General features: G+C 30.7%; 1 protein-coding gene across 1 annotated transcript; it reads right to left on the bottom strand.

Moving 5' to 3' along the window:
- Positions 1-1,609: 1,609 nt before the first annotated feature.
- On the bottom strand, positions 1,610-7,556 carry LOC145323227 (uncharacterized). The gene is made up of 13 exons (XM_080165671.1): positions 7,456-7,556; positions 6,728-6,796; positions 6,287-6,385; positions 5,944-6,042; positions 5,593-5,691; positions 5,290-5,406; positions 4,996-5,094; positions 4,799-4,903; positions 4,372-4,473; positions 3,842-3,940; positions 3,481-3,537; positions 3,207-3,332; positions 1,610-2,759 (listed from the first exon to the last, which is right to left on the bottom strand). Exons 1-13 carry the CDS (start codon positions 7,505-7,507, stop codon positions 2,728-2,730), a joined length of 1,155 nt encoding a protein of 384 aa, XP_080021797.1. The 5' UTR covers positions 7,508-7,556; the 3' UTR covers positions 1,610-2,727.
- Positions 7,557-18,391: the final 10,835 nt, after the last annotated feature.

Here is an 18,391-nt window from a genome sequence, read left to right as displayed (position 1 = left end):
TTTGGTTTTAACACTAAACCCTATTAGACTCCCTAGTGAGAAGGTGGTTGCATAATCTAATTTTTATCACAAGTGTTATAAAAACTTAGAATGCGAATCTTAATTCAAAAAGCACTAAACTATTCTCACAGCAGAAACCTTTCGTTCATAAAATTACAAATGATTAAACCTCGCTTCGAAGTTTCAATTATTTGTAACTAAACTAGGACAATATTTCCCAAAGACAAAAATAGCCTTTAATAGTATGATCTTTAATATAAGTTTTACAAAAATGAAACACTAAAGAGATAAAAGTTATAATTGATTTGTTATATAATTATTTTATAAGTTTGTTATTGATCTGTGATGAAATAATGTAAAACATTTGTAAAAATTTTATTAATATACCATAATAATATTGTTGTTTATAAATTTACTAGTTTTTCTTTACTAAAGAAGCTTCTCTACAAGCAATTCTGTCCATTAAAATACTTAATACAGGAGTTTTTTACTTTTTCCAAACTTGTTCTTAAGGCAGGGATATTTCCCTATCTCCTATTTTTCTATACATTTATTTTATGGAATCAATTAGTTTAAAATTATTTTTTTTAATTTTATCATTAAAAGATCTAACTAAATGTTTTCTGGGACGTTTATTAGTTTCTTACCTTGATTACTAAAGACTTTTTTTTATGCCAAATAGACGGGTTACTGAAAATACACTTTTTAAAAGCGAAGCTTTTCTATAATTAGGGTAGGTCCGTCCGTCCGTCACAGAGTGATAGCTCTTTTCGTTTATTTAGGCATGTTAGAATTGTCCTATCGATTTCAAACTTTGCATGATGATACCTTTAGTAGGTAGGTACGATTTAAAAAGCGTAGCAACTCTATAATCATTACCAGAATGTCCGTACATACTTTTTAAACATGTTGATTTTTTTTACTTTTTTAACAAAAAATTTTTATGTGATCTAATCATCCGATTGATCTAATTTTTAATATATTAATTTCTGGGACAACAAAGTATGATGTTATAAGCGAAGCAACTCTATAATCAAGTCCTAAAAATGTAAGTGTGTCCATAGACATTATCCTGTATAAGCAGTTTTTTAACAAATTTATTTAAAGTTTTGCTTTGACTCTTATACATTTATATTCTGATTATTCAGTTCTTACACTATACAAGTTTTAATGTCTGTTTGTCCTACCGTTTCAGTGCTTTGCTTTTATGGATGTTGTCATCCTTGTTTGAATGTAATTCTTCTTCTAGACTAAAAAGTTAAAATAATAAATGCACAAAATTTTATCTCTCTATCTCTACTGTTAACTAGTGCCAGGCCTCTAAAAAATAAACAGATAACAGTAGCACGGCAGTTTCAAGAATTTCTCAGCAATGTGCAAGTTTTTTACTCTTCTGCATATTTCAACTCAAACATATATCCAAAAAATCTTTTGTCAAAGTTTACTCTACAACTAGCGCCGGAAGGTTTTCTAAAAAAAAATAGCTGAAAATTTTTAAAAAAGACATTGCCAGCACTAGTCTCAGTTCGAAGATAACACAACACACTTTTGACACAACATTCTTAATGGAATTGTGTTCATTAGATAAAAATATATTATTTAAAATATGAAAAATTTACATTAATTAAATTTAAATTGTGATATATAAAAATTGTTAATATATTTAGAATCACATAATACATCATTAAATTATAATAGATTTGGAGAAAATGGAAGAGGGGGCATTTTTTGTGTAAAAGATAGGCAATAGTCTGATATAGTAATTAGACACAAATGAATATTTGAAGTTTTAAATCCATATTCTGGAAGTTACAGAACTCAAGCAAAAATTCATGGTTTAATAATCCAGATACAGAGCAAATATTTTCCAGTATGGCTTCAAAACCGATTAATATCCACTTTATTAAACTGGTTCGAAACCATAATGAAAAAATCATGTATTGTATCATATTAAATCCATTTTTTTTGTTAGCCTGTGCCTTCAGCATTGGCTAACAAAACTAGTTTTAATATTATAAATGTACATTTTAAAGAAAACTGTTTATAATATGATGGATAAAAACTTGATGACTTGATAAAGTACTAAATTACCCCTTAATATTAAAGTTATTATTTTCAAGCCAACTTTAGGTTCCAAGTGGGAAACTTAAACCCTCTAGAAAGAATTCGAGATAGAGATTTTTGTATTCCCATCCAATACCAACACCACCCTCCCTCCATTATTAATCAGGTTCTAGTCAGGGAGTAAGGGAGCAGACAATGGGCAATTAATTCAATTTAAGAGAATTTGCTGAAAAACCTTGAAATCCAGATTAATCCAGATAATATGAAGGAAATTTTAAAGGGAGAGTTAATACAATACAGAAAACAATAAAATAAGAAGAAAGTTCTAAGAAAAAAGCATTCATTTGAAAATTATATCACAGTAAAGTTTTTATCTATGAAAGGATATTTTCTGGAGAGAAAAAAATTGTTAAAACCAGCTACATCATAACAAATTAAGTTTAATGATACTTGTCTGCAATTTTCAAAACTAACAAACGAGTTAGCGGCATTCTGTGCGCTAGTACCCAAAGTCAGACAGAAACTGCTAAATTCTTGCACATTCCCTTTAAGCCAGTACCCAAAGTCTGATACTCCTAAAAATTGAATAATCGATCCATTGTCCCATCCCTTACTCCCTGGGTTCTAGTGCTGAGATCCTAATCTTCAAGAGAGAATCAAGTTTCAAAGTTGTAAATCCATACCACGTTTACCTCCTAAAAAAGATTGAATATCAATATTGGTGAAATAAAAATTTTAAATTCTGATTATGTAAAATTTTAGAAAAATCACATTAGGGGGTTTTATGTCTGTAATATACTTTGAGATCTGAACTATCCTTCTTTCAGTATTTTTGCCATGCACAAATTTATATTTGTTCTGTCATAGAAAAGTGCTAATAAAAATATCTCTTTTTTGAATATTTATAACAAAATCATATTAATTAACATTACTGTTATTGGGAAAACTTAAAACAGTTTATAATATTTTAATATCTTCTTGTTGCCTTTATTCTTAAGGAAAGTAAGTACTTTCAAGGGATTACACTACTGGCTAAATCAATGAATGATAATATTCATTCTTTACTATGTGTAATAAGCTTTTATCAAGTTCCCTATGAAAATCACATTAAATATAACTAAAAGAATTTGGCAATCCTTTACCTTTTTCTCTGAGTATGTCTACAATTTTTGCAGTTTCTGGGTATAATTTTCTTCTTTCCTCAAATGTTTCATATTCATATTCATTTTCATTTTTAAATTCAGGTTCAAATTCATAAGTTATGTCTTCTAAATATAAATAATAAGTGTTTTTTTTAAAGGTTTTCAGTACTATTAAAAAGGTTATAAGTTAAGCACAGGTGAAAAAAAGTCTAATTAAAGTAATGCTTATTAGAAAAAATTTTTTAAAAATCTTTTTTTCAACAATTTTACTTACCTCGTGAAAACCACAATATTTGATTAGTATCCAGTACCAGATCTAAAGCTGTCAGGCCTAAATATAGGAAATTACAGATTAATAAATAATTTTCAATTTTTGATTAAAAATATATATAGATTAGATTTGGGTTATAATTCAAGCAAAGTTGAAAAAAGGAGTTCATCTAAAATAATTTTCTTAGGAAATTTTTGTGTACCTATTATCTATATCAGCTCCATTCTTTAGTATCAATTTTACTAAGTTTATTTCATTATGTTGTGGTATTTTGTGATTTCAAAATAGAAAATTAAATTACAAAAAAGAATATATCATCAGTGATGTAAAATCTAGGCTGTATTTTTTAAAATAATGAAATTACCTTTATAATTAATAGAATTAGTATCTGCTCCATATTTTAGTAACAATTCTACCACATCTTTGTTTCTACTATCTGCTGCTTGCATTAGAGCAGTATATCCTAGAGTAATATATTATTATGTAATATTATATAGTGTTACTAACAGCTTTGCCCCTAGAGATTTGATCAACCTAATTTTGCATATTTTGTATTTGAAGAAAATACATAGTTATAAACCTTCCTGGGACCTATTAGAAGGTACCCTGTAAAGGAGAACCTGATTGGATCAGCAGTTAGCAAGATCCTTTGGTACAAGCAAACAGACATACAGATACCATTCTACTTTGTATTATAAATAGCTTTTAAAAATATCAGAAGCTGAGAAAATTCATAAATATCCCAATAATATCAAGTATTTGAGTTCCAGCCAAAGAATAATCCTGCTGGTCCTGATCCAGTATCAGTATAAACCATCTTTGAATAGCTATTAAGATAACATTTTGTTAAGAGAATTTTAAAATTTATCTTATATCTTAGATTGTTTAGCTTACCATTATCTGTCTTAGCATTAATATCTGCCCCATTTTGTAGTAGTAATTCGACTTTTTCTGCATTATGTCCATAAATTACTGCCTGCATAAGAACGGTGAAGCCTAGAAATACAAAATATAAACTAGATAATAAGTAGTTTTTTCATAAACAAACTTCATACTCTTGGCTTTATAGTATTTTTTTGGGTTTTAATTTTGGTAATGTCATTTTTCAAATGGTCAGATTTGTGTAGCTTTTAATACAAATTTCAGATAGTTAAAAAGTTTATATTAGTTGTTGAACATTGTATTAGATGATTCTTTGAACCTATTTAAGAAAGTTATCTGTCTGAATCTTGTAATCATATTAGTGTTCAAAAGCAAAAAAATTGTGAGGATTCTTATCTTTAATGATAAGATTGTTGCGATTTAAAAATGTTTAGCAAACCTGATTTATCTTTAACATTGGCATCAGCTCCATGTTGTAATAGTTTCTTTATTATTTCAAGACTACAACCAAAATCACTTACTGCAAACTGAAGACTGTTTCCTCCTAGATATATATATTCAAAAAGTCAAAGAATTTAAGTAAATTGCATTAAAAAAATAAAAATATGAAATGGGTTAAATAATTATATATATTACCATATTTGTCCTTTGAATTAATATCAGCTCCATGTTCAATTAGATCTTGTACAACATCAAATTGATTATTTATTGCTGCAAACTGAAGACTGGACCATCCTATCCAAAATCAAAGTATTTAATCACTTTTTCTGTAAATCAAAATAAATGTTTTAAATTTCAAGCATTTTTGTATTATAGTTTGTTTTAATATTTCTAATGATTTTAAAGATCTCAAAAGGGAGGTTCAAATAATTTTATGCCTCCCAAATCTTGAGATTTAATTAAAATTGCAAATAATATAAATTATCTAACCATCTTTATCTTTCACATTGACATCAGCTCCATGATCTAGAAGCATTCTTACTATTTCTTTATATTCCTTATCATTAACACCATCTGTTTTTATCCATATCAACAAACTATGTTCTCCTGCAAATTTTATTTATTAGAATATGAATTTAATTTATGTGATTTAGAGAACACTGTATTTATGTGAGCACAACCTTTTATCTAATATAAATTTTACTAGAAAATTTAAATAAACATAGGTGTATATAAATTAACCAAATAATATCATAACAAATAGTGGGAGTTAAGACTTTTGAATTAGCTTACCTTCATCATTTTTAACATTCACATTTGCTCCATTTTCAATAAGTTTTTTTACTGCATTAATATTTTTCGATTTTTCAGCAATCATAAGACTGGTGTAGCCTAGACATAAAGAAATAATTTAAATCTTTTTAGAAAAATACAATAATATATTAAAATATGGTTATAGTCAAGTTTCATTATAAATCCAATTATAAATAATATTTTGGTGAAGTTTAATTTGCTCTATTTAAGATTTGACAGTAATTTAAACTCTCCAACTAGATCTATAGAGACTAGGATGTTTTTAGCTTTTCATGTTTGACTGGCAGAACTGAAATAAATTAAGTAATAATTTTCAGTTAAATTACTAACCTTGTTTAGTCCTAGCTTCTACATCCGCCTCATTTTCTATTAATATTTGTATTATGTCTCCTCGTCCAAACTCTGCAGCCGCCATAAGACTTGTATATCCTAGATTTAATTAAATAAGATGAAAGGAAAATATTTTGTTCTTTCACTTGTCGTAACTCTGCTATAAAACTGATGGATGGAAAATATAAATATTTTTTACGGAAGAATATATCACTACTAGTGCCTTTTTACCTGCAACTTTCAATATTGGAGAATTTCTGAATAATATCAAAAAGTTAACCAAAAAGATTAAAATCAGACCTTAGTTGCAAGTTACAGACATATAATTACTTAGATATCTTACCATCTTCAAGCTTAGTATTTACATCTGCTCCATTTTTAATTAATCTTGTTAGTTCTTCTTTTTGTCCATCTATAGCAGCAACCATGAGACTTGTATAACCTTGATATTGAAAATTTTAGTTTTATTACATGCATATTTATTTCATCTATGTTATAAAGATTAGATATGTCTATCCATACCTTTGTCTGTTTGCAATCTGTCTGCCCATAAAATTTCATAATAGCTATAACACGAAATATACCTACTGTGTTGTCTAGAGTGTAAAATACTCGTTTTTGTGCTATTTCTCCAAACTAAATTTAGAGAATTTAAATTTGGTTCTCTAAGAAATCCTTCATGAAAACTTAAAATTAATGACATATCACCCTTTTTATCCTCATAATTCTTATTAAATATAGACATTACCCTCATTTATATCCCCAAAAATGTATTAATAATTACCATGATTTTTTATCAATTCCGTTATCTCAGTTTGATTTGAACTGATTGCAGTCTTCAGAGCCAAAGAAACTAAGTAAAAATATAAGCACCACTAGAGTCCTCAAGTGGCACTTTAAATGTTTTTTGTTCAAGTCTCTACAATACCTCTTTATTGCTTTTAAATTCTACAATATCTCTTTATGTTTCGTTCAAGTCTCTCAAATATAAATTTTTTTTTTGATTTTTTTATATTTCTCTTGGGCAGGTGGAGGTACCCTCCCCCAAAATAGTTATAAACCTTCCCAGAACCTATGAGAAGATACCATGTTAAGGAGAACCCGATCGGTTCAGCAGATAGCGAGATCCTTCAGTAAAGACAGACATACACACATTCTGTTACTTTATTACAAGGATAGTTGAATTTATGTTCAAAGATATAAAGCTCTTTAATAATACATTTATAGTAAAAAACTGGTCTCCATGTTTCATATTTAAGACTTTTTGTTTTCTCTCAAATTCAAAAGTCAAACTAAGCACTTTAAAAAATTACAGTAAATAATGGTGCAATTATAAAATGAAAATTTTTTTTTAGATCTTTTAGTTTGTTTTGATGGTTTCCAAAAGGGGTTTTCAGGGATAAAAATAACTTTAATTCTTTAATTTATAATTGAAATTACAGTTTCATTAAGTTTTTAAAAAGTATCATTAAGGGAAGAATTAAATCAGTAATCTAAAAGAAAGAAACTTACATAATGCCCTGATATCAACTCTATGATCTAAAAGTATCTTCACTATTTCCATGTTTCCATTCTTAACAGCACAACTTATAGTTGTCTTACAAGTCCACTCAGGTGAAAAATGAGGGGGAATAGAGTAATTCACATCTGCTCCATGTTCCACTAGAAGCTGTACAATGTCTTGATGTCTATTCATAACAGCTATCAAGAGACTATTCCTTCCTAGAAATTATTGGTTTTATTTGTGTAATGTAGATTAGATTCATAGAGCTGAGGTGGGTTCTTAATAAAGTCTTTTTGGTTACCACTTTTTGATGCTTTGAGCAATTCTTAATAGAAAATCTAAATGCATAATTTTGTTTAATATTTTTCATATGCAAATTTCAAGCAGTAAAATTACTACCTGCCAGTAAATTAAATTCCCTATGGTGAAATTAGTATGGAGGATTTCTATCAAGTCAGTGTTAAAAAAGTAAACCACTATTTATGTTTTGTCTTCCTTTAAAGTGGATAGTATATAACAAAAATCGCAATAGCCTTAAAGAGATTAGCATATATTTTAGTAATCATGTTAAAAATAATTTAATCCTGAATTGTTATATAAATAAACAATGAATATTGTTTTCTTGACATTCAATAATTGCTTTATAATTTTAATAACTTACCTTTTTCATAAAACATTGTTGGATCAAATTGTTGAATTATAACTCCATGATTATTTCCTTCAGTATCGTTGTAAACTATAGTTATTTCTTCAACTATTTCAGCAGCTTCAGTGGTTACAGAGATTTGTTCAGTAGATGCCTCATTTATCTTAATTTGAAAGATTAAATTATTATTTTTATATCATCCTTGTAATAAAGTAACAGGATGTTTGTGTGTTTGTATATTTGTACCAAAGAATCTCGCTAACCGCTGAACCGATCAGGTTCTCCTTAACAGCGTAGCTTCTCATAGGTCCCGGGAAGGTTTATAACTATTTTCTTGGGGGGTGGGACACCCCCAACCCCCCCCAAAAACGAACAATCCCCCCCAAAAAAAATTTTTTTAGAATTTTTTTTAACTAAAATTAAAAATTAAATTTTTTTTTGCCCCCCCCAAAATTTTTTTTACTTTTTTAAAAAATCTAAAATAAGAAATTGAATTGTTAAATTCGACTCTCTCATCCTCAAGTGCCCCTAGAGGCCTCTAGGGGCGTAGCCCCTAGTAAAAAGTAAAGTAATAACACTAATTGATCGGGTGGGTAGGATTAAAAAATGACAACACCTCTCTTAATTAGTAGCGAAACTACTCTATAATTCAAAATGTCTGTCAGTCTGTAATTAATGAATTGGGGGAATGGGGATTTTCATCTCCTATATAATATAGAAGGCTCAAACTTCTTGAAAACTTTACCATCAATATGGAGCATAATTAAGTACAAAATATCAAAAGTGGTCGGACTGCTTATTAGCTGCTTTTATTTCTCATATCTTATTTTCTTGGCTCCTGTCAAAGACATAAACCTTATTTTTTAAAGTTTTTTGCATATTCTCTCTCTTGCTTTTCTTTGATATATTAACAGATAATCTGTTTTATAACTCACTTTGTATGCTTGTCTATTTCATAATAGATTTTTATGCTTTGCTACTTATGGATGTTGTCATCCTGTTTTTCTATACAACTTCTATACAAGTTATTTTCTATACAACAAAATTTTAAAAGTTGGGTAATTTGTTAATGTGAAAAATCTAAAATTCCTACAGCATAGTTACCTAGGTGGCATGAAATTTATAATAATTCCTGGTATAAAAAAAATTGTAAATTGGAGTCTCAACCCTCTTTATCTGCGTTTTATTCTGTGCAACTGACTCTCTGTCTGTCTGTCTGATCTAAGGTAGAAATGTGATTTTCTTGGCTGCTATTTGAGATAAACAGTCAATTTTTTTTTAGGAAATTCAAAATATCACCCACAAAAAAAATTAAAGCAGACCCAAAACACCAAAGATGTGTGGAAATCAATAAAAGAAGTCAGGTAAAATGCTGTTTTAAAGCAGTTGGGCTGCTATGGATATTATATACCTAAATATGCTCCAAAATAATGGAAATGTTGATAAGAGAAATCAAAGGTCCAACTTTCCTAGTAGCTAATTAAACCTCATTTTTCCTATAGCATTACAGAATGAATGACCAACTAAGTAAATTTTGAATTACCTCGGGTGTAATGACATAGAAAGAGCATTTGCTGACAAATAACAGCAGAAATACCTAGAAACAAAAATTTACTCATTAGATTATTTGATTTTATGAACTGATTAAAAATTTGTTATTAAACAAGGATGACAACATCCTTAAAAGCAAAGCTCTGAAACGGTAGAACAAACGAACATTAACACTTTTATAGTGTTAGAACTGAATAATCAGAATAAAAATGTATAAGATTCTAAGCAAAATTGCAAGTAAATTTGTTGAAAACTGCTTGATACAGGATAATAAATGTTTATGGACATACTTACATTTTAAGGACTTGAATATAGAGTTGCTTCGCTTATAATATTGTACTTTGCTGTCCCAGGAATCAGTATACCAAAAATCTTATCAATCGAGTAATTATATTACATAATAGTTTGCTGTTAAAAAAGTTAAAAATCAAAATGTTTTAAATAAACGTACGGACATTCTGTTAACGATTATAAAGTTTCTACGCTTTCTAAATTGTACCTAACTTCTACAGGAATCACCATGCAAAGTTTGAAATAGAAAAATAATTCTAACATGCCTAAACTAACGAAAAGAGCTAACCGATACGGACGGATGGACGGACTGACTGATGGATTGACCCTAATTATAAAAAAAGCTTCGCTTGTAAAAATATCTCAAAAAATTTGGTCAAACTTTAATTAAAAAGATTGTTGTACATATGTTGCAAAAATATTAAATACAGGATAATTGCATTTTTAGAATTTGAAAAAAAAGATAGGCTTCGCTTATACTATTGTACTTTGTTGTCATAGGAATCAGTATTAAAAAAATCAGAAATATAGGATTTATAAATAGTACATAGCTGTACCAGGAATCACCATGCAAAGTTTAAAGTCAATAACTTTTACGGACGGACAGACAGACCTACCCTAATTATAGAAAAGCTTTGCTTTTAATAACTTGCCAAGTTGAGTATTTTCATGTTGACTGTTTGAGAGATAGTGAAGAACTAAAAATGATTGTATGGTCAGGAGTGGGTAAGCGGCTAATACAACATTTCTATGTGTAAAATAAAAATAATAGAAAAAATAATTTAGAAATTCAAGAAAAAATAATAGATAGCTAAAAAAAAAAAGGTTAGCCATATTTTTTAGAGTAAAACACTAGAGGGTGTTAAATAACTGTATCTCCCCATTGCACTGTACGTGTGCCGACTCTCAATTGGGTCATTGGAAATCAGCCAATTGTGTGATGTGTATTAACACAGCCAAGTAGCAGAAAACAATTTGATAGCGGAAGGGAAAGGTCATTAAAAAAGGGAGGTAGGTAGTTATCTGTATATACATCTATACCTAGATCTGTTTTTAAAAGCGAAGCTTTTCTATAATTAGGGTCGGTCCGTACGTCCGTCCGAGATAGATAGCTTTTATTCGTTAATTTAGGCATGTTAGAATTGTCCTATTGATTTCAAACTTTGCATGATGATTCCTGTAGTAGTTAGGGACGATTTAGAAAGCGTAGCAACTCTATAATCATTATCAGAATGTCCGTATGTCCATTTTAAACATGTTGATTTTTCTACTTTTTTAACAACAAATTTTTATGTGATCTAATTATCCGTTTGATCTGATTTTTGGTATATTGATTCCTGGGACAACAAAGAACAATAATATAAGCAAAGCAACTCTATAATCAAGTCCTAAAAATGTAAGTATGTCCAAAACATTATCCTGTATCAAGCAGTTTTTCAACAAATTTACTTACAATTTTGATTCCACTCTTTCGATACTTTTATATTCTGATTATTCAGTTCAGACACTAGACAAGTGTTAATGTCTGTTTGTCCTACCGTTTCAGTGCTTCGCTTTTATGGATGTTGTCATCCTTGTTATTTCCACAAGGTAGAAATATTTGGATTGCTATTTTACCTTCTTAATATGTTGAAAGGGAAGCTTTACTATAATTAGGGTCGGTTCGTCCGTCCGTAACAGATAGCTCTTTTCATTCATTTAGACAAGTTTAAATAGACGTGCAGACTTTCCGATAACAATTATAGAGTGGCTACGCTTTCTAAATCGTACCAAATTGTCATAGGAATCTTCATGTAAAGTTTGAAATCGACAGGACAATTCTAACATGCTTAAATTAATGAAAAGACCTAACCATTACAGACGGACGCATATAAGGACAGACCGAAATTCGCTATTAAATATTATTCATTAAATTAATTTAATAAAATACATTGATGAAAAAATTTTTTTTAACTCGAATATATTTAACAAGCGGCTACGCACCTAGGGGCATCTTAAAGCACATGAGGGGGAGGGGGGTTGATTTTTACTACCCATCTTTGCATTTCAGATTTAAAATGAAAAAGAAAAAAAAAATTTAGGGTGGACTTGTTTTGGGGGGAGGGGCGTCGACCTCCTCCCCCCCCACTTTTAATTTTAAATAGATAAATAAAAAAAAGGGGGGTTGTGATTTTTTTTTGTGACGATTTCTCTTATGAGGGTGGTGGGACCCTCCCCCAAAATAATTATAAACCTTCCTTGGACCATGAGAAGCTACCCTGTTAAGGAGAACAAATTGGTTCAGCGGTTAGCGTGATCCTTCGTTACAAACATACATACAGACAGACAAACAGACATCCTGTTACTTTATTATAAACACTAGCGGCTACGCCCCTAGAGGCATCTAGGGGCACTTGAGAAGGGGGGAGTCGAATTTGATAACCCAATTTCTTATTTTAGATTTTAAAAGAAAAAGTAAAAAAAAATATTTTGGGGGGTTGAAATGTGTTTTTTTGGGTGGGGGGTATTTTTTATTTTTGTGGGGGTTGGGGGTGTCTCACCCCCCAAGAAAATAGTTATAAACCTTCCCGGGACCTATGAGAAGCTACCCTGTTAAGGAGAACCCGATCTGTTCAGCGGTTTGCAAGATCCTTCGGTATAGACACACAGATACACAAACAGACAAACATCCTGTTACTTTAGAGTATAAGGATTTTTGTCATAATGTGAATGATTTTCTACTTGGAAGGTGAAACTAAGTAGTAGATTTATTATTACTTGGATCTTACACCAGATTATTTTGTAGTCTATTAATTTAAGTGAAGCTTGTAGCTGGCTAAAAAAACAAACAACAACAACCCCTTTCAACCTCCACCAACTTTACCCAATCCCCTCCCCTCCTATTGAATGAACCAACTGACCGATGATGTCCATGTTAGCAACCTAAATTGACAACAAATTTTCTCTGTAGTAAATTCCACATATATTCTAATCCATTGCAATGGGTGAAAGTGTTAGCTTTGAGAAACTTGATTATATATATGTAGGTCTACGATTTTTTATGGGAGGGTAAAATGGGTGTGTATAAAAGTTTAAATTATATATTTAATCGCTTCGCCCTTAGCCTCTAAGGTAGTTGACAGAGAGATAAGGGGTGGATGTTAGGAAAATGGTCTAAAACAAATCCACAACCTTTTTCCACCCCCCCCCCCTCCACTCCACTCCTCCCACTTTTTTGTCTGCTCCCAGTTTTTTTCTTTCTCCGCCTTTAACCTAACTCACCTATCTAAAACTCCGCCTATTTCCTAACCATCCAAAAATTCATTCAATAAAAACTGTGCCCGCCCCATAACTCAAACAAGGCCAAGAATTATTCCCTACTCCTCCTTTTTAAAAAACTAATGTTTTAATCTTTTTTTTCAAACTTTTTCAGTTGTCATTTGTATTTTATGGTGAAACCTAAGATTCAAAATAATTTGTGACATTGTTCTATATAAATGCATGTTTAATATCTTTGATCATATTTGCTGTTATCTAATGTCTCATACCTATATTTTTTAGACAAAATGAATTGAAAATGATTGCTAAAATCGAAATATATCTTCATGTCTTAGAATAGTGTATTTTTTAAAAAATAGGTTGAAAAACATACCAACTTTAAAATAAATGGTCTAAAACCACCCTACAGAGGCTTCCTGAAAAGTAAAACCAATTTGGACCAATATTTTTCAAGATCTTATGCTTCAGACAAAAATTTACTACTTTAGATTATAACCAGCGGCTACGCCTCTAGAGGCATCTAGGGTCACTTGAGGAGGGGGGGAGTTGAATCTCAAAACCTATTTTTTATTTAGATTTTCTAGGGGCGATTTATCTTGGGAGGGTGGTGGTAACCTCCCCCAAAATAGTTATAAACCTTGCCGGGACCATGAGAAGCTACACTGTAAAGGAGAACCCGATCATTTCAGCGGTTAGCGAGATCCTTTGGTTCAGACACTTAGACAAACACACATCCTGTTACTTTATTATAAGGATTATCCAATCTGTAGATTGAACCAGGGCTCGGAAGCCGGTCGTCAGCCGCGACTAATCCTCAAATTAAAACCAGTTGAATTTTGTTTTAGATAGATTTGCCACATTTAGGTCAGGTTTAGACTTTTAGCTGATTTAGATAGGGATTGCCATATTTGGGTCAGCTTTAGACTTTTAGTTGATTTTTAAAATTGTTAAAAGTCAATTTCGCTGAGGCTTACTGGGGCGGCTACCAATCCCTGACTTTTTTTCTGAATTAATTATTACAGAGGACGATATTCACAGTAGAGCAGAGGGTTCAAGATGCATAGGTAATGGGAATCTTCCCCAAAAGTATCAGCTTCTTAACTTAAAAAAGTGCTAAAAAAATAACATTTCCCACTGTACAGACTGAAGGACGGACATAGTGAAATATAGAGTAACTATGCTAATAAAAGTCAATCTTTTATAAGCCTAGCTTTTGATTAAAATTTGTAATTAAGTTTTTTTTTATTATTACAATGATGAAAAACAAATTATCCCTTTTGTAGATTACAATAAGTCGTTAAAACGTTAGGACACTCAACTTTTTAAATGAAAATTAATTTAAATTCCCTAAGGTTGATAATCCAACGAATAAGAAAACTTTATATATATGTATAACATTGGGGACAAGTGTAATAAACAGCCCAATGTCCCCTCCCTCCCTGGGGGTAAAATAAATGTTTAGGCTTCTGTGTAAAGTTTGATTCTGAAATTTCTCAACAAACTTTTGTTGGTTAAAATTATATAAAATTAACAAAAGTAAAGGATATAGGTTAAAAGAGGCCTCTAGGGGCGTAGCTGCTAGTAAGAGGATATATTGACAGGGGAAAATTTGTCGTCAATTTATCTTGCTGATATGAACACAATTTATTGGTCAGTTGGCCCAACAAGTGCGATCATCCATCACTTTAGCAGAGTTTCAGAGTATGAAAATCTGGTGCAACATCCAAGTAATAATATATCCATTAAACAAAAGTTTATTATAAATTAACCACGTCATATTCTAATATATATGTAGAAAATTCAAGAACAAACATAAAAGGTTTTATAACTGCTTTGCTTATCTCTGTCTTACCAATGGATTTAATATTACTTGGATCTTACACCAGATTTTCATTTTCTTTAATAAAGTGAAACTTGTTGCTTTACATTTACCCCATCCCCTTTCCTCCTACTGGATAAACGAATATTTGATATCTATAATACAAAGTAGCTTGATGTCTGTCCGTCCGTCCGTCTGAAGCTTAAGATCTAGGTAACCACTGAACCGATTGGATTCTACTCTTCAGGGAATATACCTATTGGTCCTGTGGTGGTTTTTGGCTATTTTCTTGGGGTTGGGACACCCCCAACCCCCCCAAAAACCAAAAATTCTCCCCCCCCCCATGTTTTTACCTCTTGAAGCAAAGCCTCTAGAGGCTAGGGGCCAAGCCGCTAGTTAAAAAAAATTGACGACAACTTTTTCCCTGTCATAATATCCATGTATATTCTACATCCATTAGAACATATATAATAGTTATTTATTCAATCGTATCATAGACAGATTTCCACGGATATTAAAATGAAAAATTATAACGTTAAAACCAGTTTTCTTAGCAGAGGCCCGGGCTAACAATACTAGGATTAATTTTATCATTCTTATTTTAATATTCATGATAAATTATCTGTAATACGATGCTATACATGTTTTTTTTTAGTATGGCTGAGAATAAGTTCTAATCCAGCGGATATTAATCGGTTTCAAAGCCATTCTGGTAAAGGATTTCAGCTGTTTTGCCTTATCTCTTCCTCGCCATATTTAAAATGAACACTTTTTTACTTTATTTATTCAGTTAGAGGCGTTCATAGTGATGACACAAACGTCACAAGGTAAAAATATCATTATTTTAGTTTAAGGATGAGTATCTTTATCTTTAATACAAAGTAGAATAATGTCTGTCCGTCCGTCTGTCTGTCTGTCTGTCCGTCTGTCTGTCCGTCTGTCTGTCCGTCTGTCTGTCCGTCTGTCTGTCCGTCTGTCTGTCCGTCTATCTGTCCGTCTGTCTGTCTGTCTATCTCTCCGCCTTTCTGTCCGTCTGTATGTCCGTCTGTCCCTTAAGATCTTGGTAACCACTAAACCGATCGGATTCTACTCTTCAGGGAATATACCTACTGGTCCTGGTTTTAGACTATTTTCTTAAGGGTTTGGACACCCCCAACCCCCAAAAAACTATAAAATCCCCACCCCATTTTTTTAAGCGAATTGAGCGAATTCGTTATTTAATCGCGAAAAAATTGTCTGCTGGGTAGATGCGAAAATTTTCGATCCATTTGCATTTTTTTCTGCTGGGTAGGTAATAGAAAATGTAATTGTAAATATATTGTTAAAGTTTCTGCCGAAAATAAGCTTAAAATTTTTGTGTCGAGTCAACGTTGTTTAATATCTAAATATTTTGCGCTATGAAAAACTCCCAAAGTTCATATACCTAAAAAATCATTTTGAAATGCCTTTACCCTTTTGTTATTGAAGATGAAGGCTTCAAAATGATGAACTGAAATTTAATTGCCGAATGTGTACGCAGTTTCCGCGGTGTTTCCTCATCCTATCTCCATATTTACTACTAGCTAAAAAAACTTCAAACTTCCAAAAACGATTTATGAATTATACATTCAAATTTTAAATTTTTCAAATTTAGATTTTTTTAAATATTGAAGCTTTTAGCTTGTAGTAAATATTTAGAAAGGTTGAGGAAACACCCAGGAAACTGAACACATTCGGCAATTAAATTTCAGTTCATCTTCAAAATTTGGGGAATGGGTTCTATTTGTGGCAGTCTTTCAGCAGTTAGAGCAGTGTATTTCTTGCAGGCTTCCTTATATTTCCATTTTAAATCTTAAATAATTGTTTAGTATGGCCTTAATGTGAATCATATCCGCTCGATTAGAACCGGTTATGAGCCATGCTGAAAAATCACGAATTGCATCGACAATTTTATCAGAAATAAGGTATAACAATAAATCAAAAATAATGTTTGGGGGGCAGATGTAGAGGTCGTCAATTCTAAGCTGAAATTACATATAGGTTTCGTGATTTTTTTTCGAATTAATTATGTTATTAGTATAAACTTATAAATTTTTGTTTTAATATCCACGGAAAGCTGTATAGAATACAATACGATAAATAACTATCAAAGTATTCATATCCTCTGGATTAAAACCGGTTCCAGGCAATACTAAAAAATCGTGTATTGTGTTTAGACAGTTTTCTCTCTTTATTTTTTTATTCCTCTTCCCTCTTTCTATATTTCTTTTAAATTTCTTTTGTTGTTATTTTTATTTTTTTCTTTATTTCTACTCTTTTTCACTTTTTAGTACAAAGCTACTCAATAATTTTAAAATGTCCGTCTTTCTGTCCGTATATCCCTCTGTCTGAAACGTTTTGGGGGAAACGTGATTTTCTCGGCTCCTTTAAAAGACAGAAGAAATTTCCTGTAAACATTAAAATGGAGCATGATTAAATCCATGGCAGTTGGACAAAATTAAGGCAGGGTCTGAGCTACCTATCGATTTTTCACATGTTTCCCTATTTCTTTGGTGCTTTTGGTAAGATTTTCAAAAATCTTTTGGATTATAATCTGAAAATTAAATTTGTAGTTGTTCAGTTTTTGTGTTCAATGGTGAAAGGTAATGTTGCTTTTAATGACATTTTACATAGTTTCCCATATCTTTGGTGTTTTTTTGTCTGATTTTCAATGTTTTTGAGGATAATAGAATAAAATTTAATTTAAAAACAAATATTAAAATATAAAATAATTTCAAGATTTTTTCTTTAATATTCTTGATTTTAACAATTCTTTGTCCATAGACCTATACAAAATTCTTTTGCTTTGCTTCTTACGGATTTTGTCATCCTTTTTTCTTCCTCTCTTTCCCTCCAAAAAAATTCAAATGTATGTGTGTCCATATCTACAAATAGATTTATCTCCCTTTACTTTGAAACTAGCGCAGCTTCTATATGCATTAAATATGAGCATGTTTAAAATGGACATATGTTAATGATTATAGAGTAACGGTAGGCCAAACGAACATTAACACTTTGTACTTTGTTGTCCTAGGAATCAGTATTCCAAAAATCAGATCAATCGAGTGATTTAATCACATAAAAATCAACATTTTTAAAATGAACGTAACAATTTTTTTTTGTTGGGGGGGGGGGGTATTTCAGTAACCAAGAAAACAGCTTAAAACCACAGCAGGACCAATAGCTACTTTCTATGAAGAGTAGAACCTAAAAGTCTAATGTTAGGGATACACACATATATTAAGGTTAAAATTAATCGTTTTTATAAGTATTGAAGCTACTCTAAATATCTGTTTTATTAATTTTAAAATTATTGGTTTTTGAATCTTTAAATCTGTCAACAAATCATATAGGAAAAGTC

This window comes from Acartia tonsa, chromosome 6 (assembly GCF_053477335.1).
Source record: "Acartia tonsa isolate MP-2025a chromosome 6, ASM5347733v1, whole genome shotgun sequence".
Taxonomy (NCBI): Eukaryota; Metazoa; Arthropoda; class Copepoda; order Calanoida; family Acartiidae; genus Acartia; species Acartia tonsa.
This window is presented reverse-complemented; position numbering and strand designations above follow the sequence as displayed.